Source organism: Marmota marmota, unplaced genomic scaffold (genome assembly GCF_001458135.2).
Source record: "Marmota marmota marmota unplaced genomic scaffold, marMar, whole genome shotgun sequence".
Lineage (NCBI taxonomy): Eukaryota > Metazoa > Chordata > Mammalia > Rodentia > Sciuridae > Marmota > Marmota marmota.
Window position 1 is genome coordinate 14174511 of NW_025999880.1, and position 15739 is coordinate 14190249.

Here is a 15739-nt window from a genome sequence, read left to right on the forward strand (position 1 = left end):
ATAACAATTCTACTAGCCTGATGACCTGCTCACAATCCCAGTGTGGGGACAGACCAGGTTTGCTGAAAGTAAGAGCAACTAACTCCTCTCAGCCTTCACCAGTTTGGTGCTAATCAGTCATAGAAAGCTATCCCCTTAACATATTCTGGGGCTTTGGAGGGTTTCAGAGCCGTACTCTCCTTCATGAATAGGAAGGACAGAATATTCACCCCCGCACCCCCGCTCTCTTTTTAAACCAGGGATTGAATCCAGGGGCGCTAAACCACCGAGCCGCATCCCCAGCCCTTTTTTAGTTTTATTTTTAGGAAGAGTCTTGCTAAATTGTTGAGGCTGGCTTTGAATTTGAGATCTATCTCAGCCTCCCAGGTCGCTGGGATTACAGGCACGCGCCACCACGCCCGGCTCAACGCTATCCTAGAAGTTCACTTTGGGAGGGTCCTGGAACGGAAAAGGACGATGGAGAACGACTTGGATAAGAAGATGCCAACTTTGGCCACAGAAAAAGTGGTTTTTTTAAAACCTGTGTAATGTCTAGTTGCTGTAATTGGTAATGAATCAAGCCCCAGGAAAACAAGAGACTGAGCACGTCCCCCTCTGCGTATCCCAACCAGGTGCTGGTTTCTGTCTGCCACTGCGGTTGGTCCAGTCTGGGAGACTGTCTGCAAATCACCAGCCAGCAGGAAGGAAGTGCGCACGCGCATCTCGGATTGCCTTTGTTACTTAGGAAACAGCCAATCAACGGTCTGAGAGTTGACCAATGGGGAAGCGCGGAGGAGTCGACCGGCTAATTTGAACGCGCGGCGCGGGGTGAAGGTTGGACCCGGTAGGGAAGAGTGTGCTGAGCGAGCTCGTGAGTCTGAGCGCTTCGTTTGTAGCGGAGGGATTTCCACGCTAGCGGCAACACCAGCGGCGGGGAGTCCGTCAAAGGTAAGCTTTGTCCACGGTGGAGTAGGCCCTGTGGGATCTTGCGCTGGGTCTCCGACACGTGGACCCAGTTGCTCCGGGACCGGAGCCTGAGCCAGCCCGCTGATGCAGAACGTGAAAGTATAGCGCGATCAGCGAACTCTGCCGTCGCGTCAGCAAGTCCTGGGTGGACCCCTCTGAACCAGGTGGGGAGCTGGGCGCTTCCTTACACCTTGCATACCGGAAATCACTATCCCTCTTGCTCTTCTGTCCAGGACTTAGACTGGGTCCGCACGTCTGCACCTGGCTCTCTGTATGCCGGCTCTGTGAAAGGTCCTCTCGCTCCTGTATGAGGAAGGATTGGGCCCTCCTGCACACTAGAGTGGGAGACCTGGGACCCCCTAAACCATTGTCCTGCTATCTCTACAGAACTGATCGCTGAGTTGTATGTGCCATGGACTGTAACGTAGTTACTGGGGCACTCAATAAATATTAGATTGAATGAAGGAAGGAATGAAAGAACATCTGTAGACAGAAAAACAAGCCTGTTACTGTTCTTAGGATGTTTCTCCTCTTAGCTTTGAACTTTTAGCGAACTGAAGTGATATGAAAAAGAAAAGCCACAGAACTTAGGGCATTTTATTGAAGACATTGGTTCTTTTCTGCATCATGGAGAAATGATATACTGTAGAATTTTAGTAATAATGGCTGTACTTCTTGAGCACTTACCAGGTTTGAATGAACTTAATCCTTACAGCAAACTTATGGGAGAGATATTAATGTTATTTACATTAACAGGTTTGGAAACTGAGGCACAGAGCAGTTGAGCCTAGCTCAGAGGAGAACACCTACAACATTTTTCAGAATGAGCTTCCCCTCAAGTTAAACTGATTTCTTCAATCTTCCTATTCTATTTATTTTCCCATGATGAACAACTGCACCCCATGATGAACAACTACATGTATTCAGTTCTTCTTGGCCTGTTTCAGTATTTAATTTCCCCATGGCTCAGAGATTTTAAAGTGTCTCAATTTATTGGTTTTTATGTTATCCAGCCCCAGTTGTATCTTTTTAAAAAAGTGAACAAGTAGCATACTTTTAGACTTTTCTCTACCTGGCCACAAAGCAAATTTAAGCAATTATTAGAGTTTTTGTATAAATCATATTCTCTTTCCACAAGCAATTCAATTATAAATACCAATGAAAAAGAAAATTAAAGCAAATCCTCATTTGGAAATTTGAAAAATACATTTAACTAGTCACATAGGACATGATGATATAATTAAAAGATACTTTGCATGGAACAATGAAAAATACTATTTATAAAGCTTGTGGGATGCATTAAAGCAATACTTAGAAGATAATATAGTCATAAATATTTACATTTGGAACATTTAAAAAAAACTAAAGATAAACAGACACAGATAGAACCAAACAACAGAATACATATGTAAAACATAAAAGGAAGAAGACAGCTAGGCACAGTGTTGTGCCCCGGTAATCCCAGTGACTGGAGAGGCTGAGGTAGAAGGATCTGAAGTTTGAGGCCAGCCTGGAAAATGTAATGAGACCCTGTCTTAAAAATAAAAAGGACCAAAGCCAGGTGCAGTAAGTGGTGCCCATCTGTAATCCCAGCAACTTGGGAGGCTGAGACAGAAGGATCTCAAATTCAAGGCCAGCTTCAGTAATTTAGCAAGGCCCTAAGCAACTTAGACCCTGTGTCAAAAATTGGGGAGGGGGGGCTGGGATTGTGACTCAGCTGTAGAGCGCTTGCCTAGCATGGGTGAGGCCTTGGGTTTGATGCTCAGCACCACATAAAAATAAGTAAATAAAATAAAGGCATTGTATCTAATTACACCTAAAAATTAAACATTAAAAAAAAAGAGGGGAGGGACTATGATTTAGCTCAGTGGTAGAGCACTTGCCTAGCACATGTGAGACACTGGGTTTGAGCCTCAGCACCACATTAAAAAAAAAATAAATAAATAAAGGTATTATGTCCATCTACAACTAAAAAATACATTAAAAAAAAAAAAAAGTCTTGGGATGTACTCAGTGGTAGATCACCCCCTGGATTCAATTCCCAATACATAGACACAAAAGAAGATAAAGAGCAGAAAATAATGAAATAGAATTTTACAATATAAAAGGATTAACTTAGCCAAAAGTTGTATCTCTGAGAAGACTAATAAAAAAAAAAAAACCTTCACAACATTGATGGAAAAACAAAGGAAATAAAAAATAATCTTCTACACAAAAAAAGGGAACATAACTTTAGTTAAATTACAAAGATTAAAAGAAAGTCTTCAATGGAACACCCTTTTTAAAAATGCTTTTGAAAAATTTCTAGGAAAAAACTTACCAAAACTGGCTCAAGAAGTTATGGAAATTTTTAATAGACCTAACACTGAGAAAACTGAATTCATTTTAAATATACCTTCATACACATAAAAAAAAAAAAAAAAAACCTCACCAAATTCCATCAGGCCATTAGGAAAAATGATTCTATTTTTATATAAACTATCCCTAAAACATTTTCAGAATTTTTTATGATTCTACAGATGAGAAAAAGAAAATTACAAATTAATCTCTTTTATAAATATAGTTGTAGAAAGTCTTAAACAAGCTGGGCACGGTGGCACACTCCTATAATCCCTGCAATAGAAGGGATTACACGTTCAAGGCCAGCTTCGGTGGTTTAGGGAGACCCTCAGCAAATTAGTGAGACCCTGTCTCAAAATAAAAAATAGAAATGACTGGGGGATGTAATTCAGTGGTAAAAATGTCCCTGGGTTAAATCCCCAGTACAAAAAAAAAAAAACCAAACCCTTAAAATATTAGCAATCAGAAGCCAGCAATGTATTAAAAATAATATGACCATGTTGAACTTATTCAGAAGTGCAAGAATGGTTTAACATTAGAAAATCTATTAACACAGGTATAGTGATATAGCTTAGTGTAGTAGCTTGTATTCCTAGCATGCTCAAGGTCCTGGGCTTGATATTCCCAGTACCAAAAAAGGAAAAAGAAAAAGAAAGAAACTCTATTAATATAATTTACAGATTAAAGGAGGAAACATATTGCAATTAGCACAGAAAAAATATTCAATAAAACTTTATACCAATTCATCAGTAAACTAGAAATGGAGATAAATTTCCTTAAACCAACAAAGTATAAAATACTAGGAACATTCCATATAAAATCAGGAAAGAAAAAAGAATGCTCATTCTTATTGCTTTTATTCAATATTGTACTGGAGTTCCTAGTCAGAACCATAGACAAAAAAAATAAAATAAAAAATAAAAAAAAAATAAAAATAAAAATAAAAAATAAGATTAGAGCTGGCTCGATGGTGCTCACCTATATCCCAGTGGCTCCTGAGACTAAGGCAGGAGGATCACAAGTTCAAAGCCAGCCTCAGCAATTTAGAGAGACCCTGTCTCAAAATAAAAAAAGAAAAAGGACTGGGAATGTGGCTTAGTGGTTGAGTACCCCTGGGTTCAAACCCTGGCACCATAAAATAAATAAATAAATAAATAGGATTAGAAAGGAATAAACAAAGCTATTGTCAGTTACAGCCTTAGGATAGTCTATTAAAAAAACAAAGCGCTGGGTTCAAACTAGCCTCAGCAACTAAGTGAGCCTTAAGCAATTTAGCAAGGAGACCCTGTCTCGAAATAAAAAAATAAAAAGGGCTGGAGATGTGGCTCAGTGATTGAGATCTCCTGGGTTCAATCCCAGGTACCAAAAAATAAAATAAAAATAATAAGCAAAACACAGCTCCTTCTTATATCCACCATGCACAGGAAGAACCAGTGGTCCTGGGACACTGTCCTCTGGGTACCAAGGTGAGGAGAGGTGGGAGCTGCCAAAGCCCCATGGCAGGGCAGAACCGCCTAAGGATGGAGTAGTGCCTCTGGTGACAGAAAGAGGTCAGGTTCTGGCCTTGCTTACTACCCTACCTGCTTGATGTGATAAGTTCCTTCCAGTACCTCCAGTTTCCTTGGTAGAATAAGAATGTAACATGGGCTGGGGCTGTAGCTCAGCGGCAGAGCACTTGCCTAGCATGCTTGAGGCATTGGGTTCGGTCCTCAGCACCACATAAAAATAAATAAAATAAAGGTATTTGTCCATCTACAACTACAAAAAAAAAAAAAAAAAAAAAGAATCTAACAATTGTATCATACTCACATAATGATATTGTTGTGAAAGTTAAATGAGAGCATTTGTAAAGCACCTAGCATAGAGTACTTAGTGTAGTATCTGATACAGTCTGTAAACCACTCAGTAAATGATAATTATTTTTAGGCTTTCGGATTCAGACTGCTCTTCTCTGGCTCTTATTCATTGATAGAACAAACATTATTCTGCATCTGCTGCATGTTCTCTTGGAGCTTAAGGATATACAAGTATAAAGGGTATAAAGGGTTCTGAAAGAACAATGAAGGGGGGTACAGAAACCCCTATAACAGTAGAATATCTAAGGGCTGGGCTCCTTCCCTGACTTTCCTAACTCCCAGTGTCTGCAGGGGGATCCCCTCAAGTCTTCAATAATTCTCCTTTAGGAGCTTTTAAGGAACTTTTGCTTGTTGGGTCTGTCCCTAAGAGGGTGGAAGAAAAGGCCACCCCCAAAACAACTGAATCTTGGCTTCCCAGCCCTAGCTCAGTGGCACACTAGCCTCTGGGTTTTAATGAGCTGCCCTGGGTTAGAAATAGGACGTGACTGTGGCTGGCTGAGAACCCTGAAGATCTTATTAAAGAATCATCTCCCTTGTACTTTGGGCTGAAATGCTCTTTCCAACCAAGGATCAAAGCAAACTTGACAAACGTTCTCTCATTAATCTCCCCATCCCCCTAGGGTGGGAGCAGATCGGTAGCTTTCTCCCTAGCTCTCAAAGGGGGAAGCTGATGTGACATTGATGCTGGGTGGCTCTTGGAAAGACCTCCCCCTAAGTCAGATACGGAACAGAGACTAGGACCCAGGTGTCTTAGGGGCTCCCATGGTAAGTGTCACCCGCATCCCATACCCTGTGCCCCCAGCACTGTCTCAGGAAGAGGAAAAACATCTCATTAGGCAAACAGACTCAGCCTCGCTGGCCCTCAGGAGGCTGGGAGGAGAGAAACTGTAAAGGTTATGCACACTCCTTTGCCAGTGCCCTTTTTAATTTCCTGCTTGGAATGTTAGGCTGCTCTATGTCTCCTCCTCAGCCAAAACCCTCCCGGTGGGATGTTGGGACTGCCAGGAAGGAGCCAGTGTAGACTCGGGCATCCTCTGACTTTATTTCCCACAGTAAAAAAGTGGAGTTTCCTGGGAGTAAGAATTCAAGGGCAAGAAACTCAAGCGCTAAAAATTAGGTTCAATCCACATGTCTACAAGTGTTTACTGAAAACATAATGCTAGTCCCATAAAGGGGATTATGATTATTATACTAACATAAGGGGCTATTACAAAAATGTGATCATCAAAGCATAATATATAATATTATCAGACACTCTGCGGTCAGACTGCCTGGGTTAAAATAGGACTCCATCACTCACTAGCATTGGGACCTTGGGCAAATTGCTTAACCCTCTCTGTCTCAATTTCCTCACTGAAAAATGAGTATAATAATACTATCTATCTTGTGGGATTGCAGTGGAGATAAAAGGAGATGATATGTGTAAGGTGCTTTGAATAGTCCCTGATACAGTGATAACTTAGCTAATATGTTTATTATGACAATCTGATTGCTGGAATAGAAATCAAATTATTCTACATTATTGTTCCTTGATATCTTTCCCTTGTCCGCTGTGGGGAAGAAGTTTAGGAATAAGGGGACAAGAATTCCAAATCAGCTCAATTTGGCTCATTCCCCAAGGTAATACCCCACTTTTCTTTGCTGAGTGCGCTCAGTAATTGTGACCTATCAGCCATACCTCGCCTTTACTGGGAAAGAGTTCTTTTGTTCATATCCTCCAGTAACAGTCTCCTTCCCCATTTCTTAACTCCTGTTAATATGTCCCTAGAATTGGGCTAAAGTTTTCCAGGAGATCTGTTAAGTTCTACATTCCATAATTCCATCCCCACTCTTGGTAAACTGCCTCAAAGGAGAAATGAAAAGCCAGGGGGTACCAGTGTGTGTGGTGTGACTGCCTGTAATCCTAACAACTCAGAAAGCTAGCAGGAGGATCACAAGTTCAAGGCCAGCCTCAGCAATTTATCGAGGCCCTAAGCAACTTAGTGAGACCCTATCTCAAAATAAAAAATAAAAAGGGCTCGGAATGTTACTCAGGGGTTAAACACCTTTTGGTTCAATCCCTGGTGCCCCCCCCAAAAAAAAAAAAAGAGAGAGAGAGAGAGAAAGGCCTGGGGGAGATATGAGAAGGAAGGGGACTTAAGTGTTTGCCATAATTACCAGGTCAACACTGGGGAATCTGTTGTCACCCCTGGCATAAGAAGATTAAAGGAAAAATACTGAATGATCATTTCAGCAAGCCCCAAAAATAATTTGATAAAATTCAACACTCATATCTGCACCCCTAATGGGCAGTAGAGGGTGGGCAACTAAATAAAGAAAAATAGAACATAAAAATAGAACATAACTGTCATTATTTGCAAACTATATTATCATTTAATTGAAAGGCCTAAGAGAATCAATGGCAATCTATTAGAACTAATAAGGGAGTCCAGCATTGTGACCGGATACCTGATCTGCATACTGATCTGAAGCTTTGCCATATTCTGGTAAAAAGTGAATTTGAAAATGTAATTTTAAAAGGAGCCTATTCACAATATAACAAAGACTGTGTAATAACCAGTAATAAACCTATCAAGAAATATATATTACTCATGTGAGGAAAATTATAAAATTTTTCTGAAAGATTATAAAATTTTAAATAAATAGGAATAGATACCAGGTCCTAGATGGGAAGACTCTATAACATAAAGGATTCTTCTCATATTAATCTACAAATTCAAAATAATCCAAATTAAAATCTTAGCAAGATTTTTCATAGAACTTCAGAACCACCAGTTTGCAGCTACACATGCTTGCAATCCCATCTACTTAGGAGGCCGCAGCAGGAAGATAACAAGTTTGAGGTGAGCCTGGGCAACTTAGTAAGACCCTGCCTCAAAAAGTTCAGTGGCAGAGTAGCCCTAAATTCTATTTCCATAAAAATCTAAATGTAAGAGAAGAAAAAAGCATTAAATTATATGAAAAGTGTTTATTACCTTAGAGAAGGAATGTCTTCTTAAATATGACATAGAAGCCACAAAAGAAAAGACTGGCATATTTGACTATTTAAATATTAAAAGTATCACTTTAGCCCAGGGTAGGGATTTTTTTCCCAGAATATACGGTTGGATTGATATCAGCAATAATATACCACAAGGAGCAAAGACATGTAATGTATTGGTAGATGCCAAAAGGGTATTGAATAAAATTCTAGACTTTCCTAATAATGACTCTATATAAAATAAGAATAAGAGAAATAATTAATATGATAAAGACTCTTTATCCCAAACTCATTTCTAGAGAATGAGGCAATAAGGCCATTTTCTATTAGATCAGAAGCAAAACAGCATGTCTGTTATCATCAGTTATTCAAAATCATTTTTTATAAGTTCTAGAGACTGTAATATATAAGAAATAAAATAGGCATAAATATGGAGAAGAAAAGGTCAAACATTTTTTTTATTTACTGGCACATAATTGTATACTTGGAGAATAAAAAAAAAAAATCCTAATAAGCAAATTGGAATTAAGAAAGTTTGAGGGTGGTAGATATAAGGTGAATATCTATAAGATCAGTTGTTTCTCCATTTTAGCAATTACCAGCTGGAAATGGGAGAAAGTTTTCCATTCATTAAAGCAAATAAATGTATAAAACACTTAGGAATTATATTTAAAGAATAACAAAATAAATATGTAAATGCAGATGTTTTGTTTTGAGGGGAGAAGGGGATCTGGTTGTGAGCAGAACTGATAAGGTTTTATGTTTAGGGTTTTTTGTTTTTTGTTTGTTTGTTTGTTTGTTTGTTTGAGACCAGTCCTTACTAAGTTGCTGAGGCTGGACTTGAACTTTGTGATCCTCTTGCCTTAGTCTCCTGAGTTGGGATTATAAGTGTGCACCATCACTTCTAGCAGTAAAATTTTCTTAAAGACATTAAATACCTGGGAATAGCGAAGAAAATTATGAAAAAGACTTTCAAGGGGCTCATGCCTTACTCGATAAAATCACAGTAAAGTAACATAGTAGGAAGAGTGTGATGTTGGCATGGAGTAGATAAATAGCTCAGTGGAACAAAATAGAAAGTTAATACACCAACGGAAACAGAGTCATTTTTAAATATGGCAAAGGTGTATTTCAAGTGAGAAAGAGATATGTATAAATAATTGACACTGGTGCCAATATGGGAAGGGAGAAGGAGGAGGCCCCTGGATGTTGAAGGGCACCTGGCTAGGTCTGGGTTGGTTTGGTCCTCATCTCCATCATCTCTCTGCTCAGGTGTTGCCATGGTGATGGCTGTGGAGGACAGCATGGTGCAGGTGGTGGTGCGGGTGCGACCCCCCACCCCTCGGGAGTTGGAGAGTCAGCGGTGGCCTGTGGTTCAAGTCCTGGATGAACGGGTGCTGGTGTTTGACCCTGAGGAACCTGATGGGAGCCTCAAATGGGGTGGTATCCATGACGGCCCCAAGAAGAAGGGCAAGGGCCTGACATTTGTCTTTGACCGGGTCTTTGGTGAGAAGGCCACCCAACAGGACGTGTTTCAGCACACCACAAGCAGAATCCTGGACAGCTTCCTCCAGGGCTACAACTGCTCAGGTAAGAACCTGAATCCTGCTTGGTAGCAGCCTTGCTTCCTTCTAAGGGGGGGGGCGGGTTTCCCCTGTCTCCTGACATAGGTCTGCCTGTCCCTCAGCTGGCATGACCTGTTGAGGGGAACTCTGGCCTTTTCATCCTGTCTGGAGGGGCCCCATTCATTCACTGTACTGTATGAGGCACTAAAAATGTATACACCAGAGCCTAGCATACAGTAGGCAGTTAGACAGACGCAGCTCCTGGACTCTTGATGCTGACAGTCTAAAGAGGAGAAGACACTGATCACAAAAACACAGCTGCATTTGTGTTTATGAACCACAGTGAATGCTAGTGAGGGAAACAGTGGTGGGCCTTCATTGGAGGAAGCTCCCTAGACTGGAGGAGCTGGTGATAACGCCCACCCACAGTGCAGCTCCCTGGAGTCCACAGACTTGTGGGAGCCAGGACAGATGTGTGGAGGACCAAGAGGCTGAGCATGAGTGCTGGGTAGGGTACAAGAGGTAGGAGCAGTGGAACGGCAGACTGGTGGACATGGATGAAAAAGGAAAGGGGCTTGGGAGAAAGGCAGGGCTGAGCTGGGTGGAATATGCTGGTGGCAACCCTGGGGGAGGCGGGCCTGGCCTTGCTGACACCCTTCTCCCCACTCTGTCCTCTGCAGTGTTTGCCTATGGGGCTACTGGGGCTGGGAAGACACACACCATGCTGGGAAAGGAGGGGGACCCTGGCATCATGTACCTGACCACCATGGAACTGTACAAGCGTTTTGAGGCCTTCCAGGAGGAGAAGCAATTCGAGGTGCTCATCAGTTATCTGGAGGTAGGGCTGCTTCCTCTCTCCCACCTCCCAACCCGGGACTCCATCCCTCATTCATCTTCACCCTGCAAAGTGCCTTGTATCTGGTGCCTCAAATACACACCTGTTTCTTGCTTCCCTATACAGCAACTGTGCCCATTCCAGCCTGCACTGAGTAGAGAGTCCTCTCCCTCTTGTCCTTTCTCCTCAGGTGTACAATGAACAGATCCATGACCTCCTGGAGCCCAAGGGACCCCTAATCATCCGCGAGGACCCTGACAAGGGGGTGATGGTGCAAGGACTTTCTTTCCACCAGGTATAGGATTGGGCACAGGTGGGAACAGCAGCCCCACTTGTCCTCCAGGGTTTCCTCATAAGGCAATTTGGGGATATCCTGGATGTTGGGGTAGTGGCAGTAGCAAGAGAGGGGTGACATTGGCTCTGAAGAGCAGCCATTTCTGTTAGGGGAAAAGCCCTGGTGGGAGACCACAGCCCCCTCCCTGCCATCTCCTCTGCAGCCGACCTCAGCTGAGCAGCTACTGACGATGCTGACCAGGGGGAACCACAACCGTACCCAGCACCCCACAGATGCCAATGCTACTTCCTCCCGCTCCCATGCCATCTTCCAGGTAAGCAGGGTCATGGACTGAGCATGATACTTGGGCTCCTGGTGCCCACGTCCCCCTCACTCCTGCCCTTCCCCTCCAGATCTTTGTGAAGCAGCAGGACCGAGTCCCAGGACTGACTCAGGCCCTACAGGTGGCCAAGATGAGCCTGATTGACCTGGCTGGCTCAGAGCGAGCATCCAGCACCCATGCCAAGGGGGAGCGCCTGCGGGAGGGTGCCAACATCAACCGTTCTCTGCTGGCCCTCATCAATGTCCTCAATGCCCTGGTGGATGCAAAGGTAAAACAGTGTAGGCCCAGTACCCAGGACAGCAACTGAGGCCTAAACCAGTGGTCCTTGTCTTCAGCCCTGGGCGGGAGGCCACCAGACCCTGACCAGGTTATTCTAATACAGCTGTGTCTCCCCTAATCCACTGACTGCCTCAGGGCCGCAAGTCTCATGTGCCCTACCGAGACAGCAAACTGACCCGCCTGCTGAAGGACTCCATTGGGGGCAACTGCCGCACAGTGATGATTGCTGCCATCAGCCCCTCTAGCCTGTCCTACGAGGACACTTACAACACCCTCAAATATGCTGACCGGGCCAAAGAGATCAGACTCACGGTGTGTACCAGTTAGGGATGGCCAACCTGAGTGTGGAGGGATCTCCTAACCTGGTAGGAGGATGGGACAGGACCAAGACAGCTTCCTCAGATCCCTGTCCAATGTCCCCAAGCAGAGGAAAGAAGTTCCCTGGGCTCTATGATAGGAACAACACTGTCCCTGCCTTTGGGAAGATTCCAGTTGGACCAAGGCAGACAGTCTACTCCGAGGGAGACATGGAGCAGGGGGCCCAGTGGGCCAGTAGCCTGATTCTGACTTGTTTTAAGCAGTAGGATCATAGTTTTAGCAAAATGACATAATCACCCATGTATGTTAACAAAAGCAGAGGTGCTTTGGCCTCCGCCATACTTGCTGGGCCTTCCCTTATGGGCCTCCCCTCCCTGCCTCCTCGGGAGCCCTGGCTCACCTGGAACTGCTGCAGATCAGCCCCCATCTAGCAAGAATGTCTTGTCCAGAGAGTCAAGCATCAGGTTCATAGGCAGGCACTCCTTTGTCCTTTGCTGTGGTCCCAGGCACATTACTGACCTTCTCTGGTCTGTTTTTCTACCTGTAAGAGGGGGTCCTTGGTACTGTAAGTGAGGTTCCTGTGTGATGCCTGGTCACCAGAGGTGGTTGATAACAACTGCTTTGTATGAACAAACCAATCTTTTCCCTGTGTCTCTGACTCAGCTGAAGAGCAACGTGATCAGTCTGGACAGTCACATCAGCCAGTATGTCACCATCTGCCAACAGCTCCAGGCTGAGGTGAGGAGCTTACTTGGGGAACAGACTTGGGGCAAGGAGTGAGAGACAGGAGCTGGGGTGCAGCAGGGCTCTCTGCCCATTCCTCACCTCTTGGGCTCAGCTGAGTTTAAGACTGCTGTCATTGCAGGTGGCCTCCCTAAGGAAGAAGCTTCAAGCGTATGAGGCAGGAGCCCAGGCCCCACAGCAGGGTCTCCCACAGTCCCCCAAGTTGAGCCCTCAACAGCAACAGTGAGTTCTCCTGCCCATATACGTCCCACCCTTCAGCTCAGCTGGGACAGGGAACTGGGCCCCTTCTCTGTCTTTCAGATGTTCCATACCTAGGGTTGGGGATTCCCACCAAGGGCCAGCAACTGATTATCTCCTAGAATGTCTTGTTTTGTCAAATGAGCATATAAGCAAGTGGAATCTACTCATTGAGAGAAAGTGAACTTAGAGTTTGGGTGTTATTGTTTCTTAAAGCAGAAAATCCCTGAAACCTTCTTCTGTCCTTAACCACAGCCCATCTGTCACTCAAGCATTGTTCCTGGGCTCTGCCACCTGGTGCTGCAGAGGTCCCCCTCCCTGCTCACCCTTTCTGCCTCCACATCATATCTTTCAAACTCTTATTTCCCCCTTAGCCTTCCTAGCTCCCCTTTAGTGTCCCGTCCCCGCAGCCAGCCCTGGACCCCAGAACTCCACATGGGATCTGGAGATCTTCAAGAGGGGAGCCTAGGGACAGAGGCCCAGGAACAGAGGGTCATAGAAGAAAGCTCTTCAGACCAGGAGCAGACCCCAGAGGACAAGGACGAAGACCCTACTGAGGTAGGGCTTAGGGGCAGGAGGCCTGGGCCTCCGGGGGGCTTGGGGCTGGTAGAATATTTGAATAAATGTGTCTCTTTAACTCAGCGTCCCTTTAGTCCCAGTTCTCCTCCTGGGTTTCTTACGTCTGTCAGATCCTTGTATGTTTGGAAGTGACTGGGAGAAAGCAAGCTTCTCCCAGGGCCTGGCCATTCTTCGGGGAGCTGCCATCCTGCCCCTGCGGGAGGGAAGGGTTTTAGAGTTTTAGGAGGTCATCCTGGCTCCTCTACCCCCTTTTGCTTTAGGTTCCAACCCAGACACTGGAGCAGAACCTCAGACCCCCACTGTCAGAGTCTGCTGGTTTGACCCCGCAGCCTAAGCCGGTGGCCAGCCACCTATCACCACAGAACCTGGATGGGGACCGTTCTAAGCAGTGAGTGTCTTTTGCTTCTACTCTGGCCTCCAGGGTGGGAAGTGAGGGGCTTACCCTCCTGGGGGTGGGACCTGGTTCTAATTAAGAGTCAAGTTTCTTTTCATCGACGTCATCCCTTATCTGCTTTCAACTCCTAGATACGATCACCTAACTATTTACTTAGCATCATCTCTATTTATTCCTCCATGTAACTGGCAGCCCAACAGGCGAGAGAAGTAAAACACCAAATTCCATCAGGACAGCCAGCAAGTGCTGAGCTAGGGCAGGCTGCTAGGGCTAGCACTTGGCCTGGCAATTTGAGGGCAGAGCTGCTGTCAGAGTGAGGAGGGTGCAGCTGGGAGGAGCTGGGTGTCAGGCGGAGGAGGAGTCAACCTTCCTGAGTCAGTTGCTTCTCATGCATCTTCATCAACAGATCGACTGTGGCTATTTTTTTCTCAGAAATAAATACAAACTTCCAACTTGAGCCAGAGAGGAAGGGTTTGGGGACCTTCCTTCTGTGCTTCACTGAGGGGTGCTGCTGTATTTTTCCCTTGGCCCCAGGTCCATAAATCCCCTGCCGCTTAGTGGTGCTACTGCCAGCCCTGCTCCCCCCTCCCCGGCATGCTTCACACTAGGCAGTGTATTTAAAGCTTCCGGACAGAAGGGCCTGTTTAATTTTATTTCTTGTTGGGGAGTGTCTGTTCCCGACTCAGCAAAAAATGCTGTGGCCTGAATAATCAGCGGCTCATTATCTGTCTCTTGCTGCCAACTCCCTGGGGCCTGGAGAGGCAGGGATGCATGGGTGGGATATCCCGTTGGCCTCCCAGGGAACAACCACAGGTTCCCACAGATGACTCATGGTCTCTCTGCTTGGTGTCCCCTCTTATGAGGAGAGAGGACCAATGTCCTCATTTCTGCTCTGCCTCTGGTTTTGTGGTTTCCGGCAAGTTCTTTCAATCTTGGCTATGATTTGGGGATCATAATCTTTATTCTCCCTAGTTCTTGGAGAATACTAATGTAATATTAATGAAGTACTAATACAATCCCTAGATTAAGGAGTGGTAGAACATTCTAGATCATTTCCATGTTTGGAAACACTCTGACAAGCGGATAATCGAAAATCATTTCTATTTGGCTTTCGAATTGAGAATCTTGGATCATCAGGACATTGAACAGAGCTGAGATTTTCCAGTTCAGTGGTTTCGTAGGATTTTTTTTTTTCAGCTGCAGAGTCCTCTCTTTACATGGGATCTCACGCTGAGTTCTAATAGATATGACAGACAGCAGAGTTGCTTGCTGTCTAATAGGCATTTGAAACTTAATTTGAAAATTCCTGATTTAGACCAGTTCCCCAATTGTTGGCTGGAGAGGGGGTGGGGGCTGAGGCTTCTGTACAGGGCCAGACCTGGGTCATCTGACTTCCAGGACCATTCATTTCCCTCCAAAACCCACTCTTCTCAGTAGTCTAATAGGCCTCAAAGCTGCTTTACCAAATGAGTGTAAATTCCCTGAGCACACGTGACCGAGGGCCGTGGGGGTTCAGAGGTGTCCAGACAGGTAGTGTTCCCTGAAGGTAAATCATTTGCTATGAATAATCCTACTGAGGTAATTCTGTTTATTCTTTTATCATAGGTGTGCCTTACAGAAAGAAAATTTGCTTTATGAGAATCTAAATTTACAACATTAATAATCTCAATACCCTCAGAATTTCCTTTAAATAGTTCCCAGAGCATGTAAAATATGTGTTGATTCACACATACTTTTTCAGGATCCCATACACTAAATAGAGGACACAGACCAAATGCCTTTTTGAGGGTCTTCTCAGAGCCAAGGTCAATTTAACCTATCTTAGTTTGTCTCCTTTTAACCTAATGAGGTAGATGGTATTATTACCATTTTGCATAATATAATAAACTCACAGTGTTTACTATATGTGAGGTATTCTTTAAACATTCTGTAAACAAAATAACTTTTTGTTTTTGGTTCTGGTGATTAAAACCAGGGTACTTTACTGTTGAGCTATATCCCTGGCTCTTTTTTCCTTTTTTTTTTTTTTTTTTTTTTTTTTTTTTTTTTT

General features: G+C 44.2%; 1 protein-coding gene across 1 annotated transcript in view; it reads left to right on the forward strand.

The window, feature by feature from the left end:
• Positions 1-797: 797 nt before the first annotated feature.
• Kif18b (kinesin family member 18B) overlaps positions 798-15739 on the forward strand; it is a 19353-nt gene continuing 4411 nt past the window's right edge. Inside the window, exons 1-11 of the mRNA XM_015495574.2 lie at positions 798-927; positions 9394-9711; positions 10367-10524; positions 10712-10816; positions 11019-11129; positions 11209-11406; positions 11553-11729; positions 12399-12473; positions 12601-12701; positions 13091-13274; positions 13556-13683. Of these exons, the coding sequence (XP_015351060.1) occupies positions 9402-9711; positions 10367-10524; positions 10712-10816; positions 11019-11129; positions 11209-11406; positions 11553-11729; positions 12399-12473; positions 12601-12701; positions 13091-13274; positions 13556-13683 (1547 nt within the window). The 5' untranslated portion in view covers positions 798-927; positions 9394-9401. The remainder of the gene's footprint in view (positions 928-9393; positions 9712-10366; positions 10525-10711; positions 10817-11018; positions 11130-11208; positions 11407-11552; positions 11730-12398; positions 12474-12600; positions 12702-13090; positions 13275-13555; positions 13684-15739) is intronic.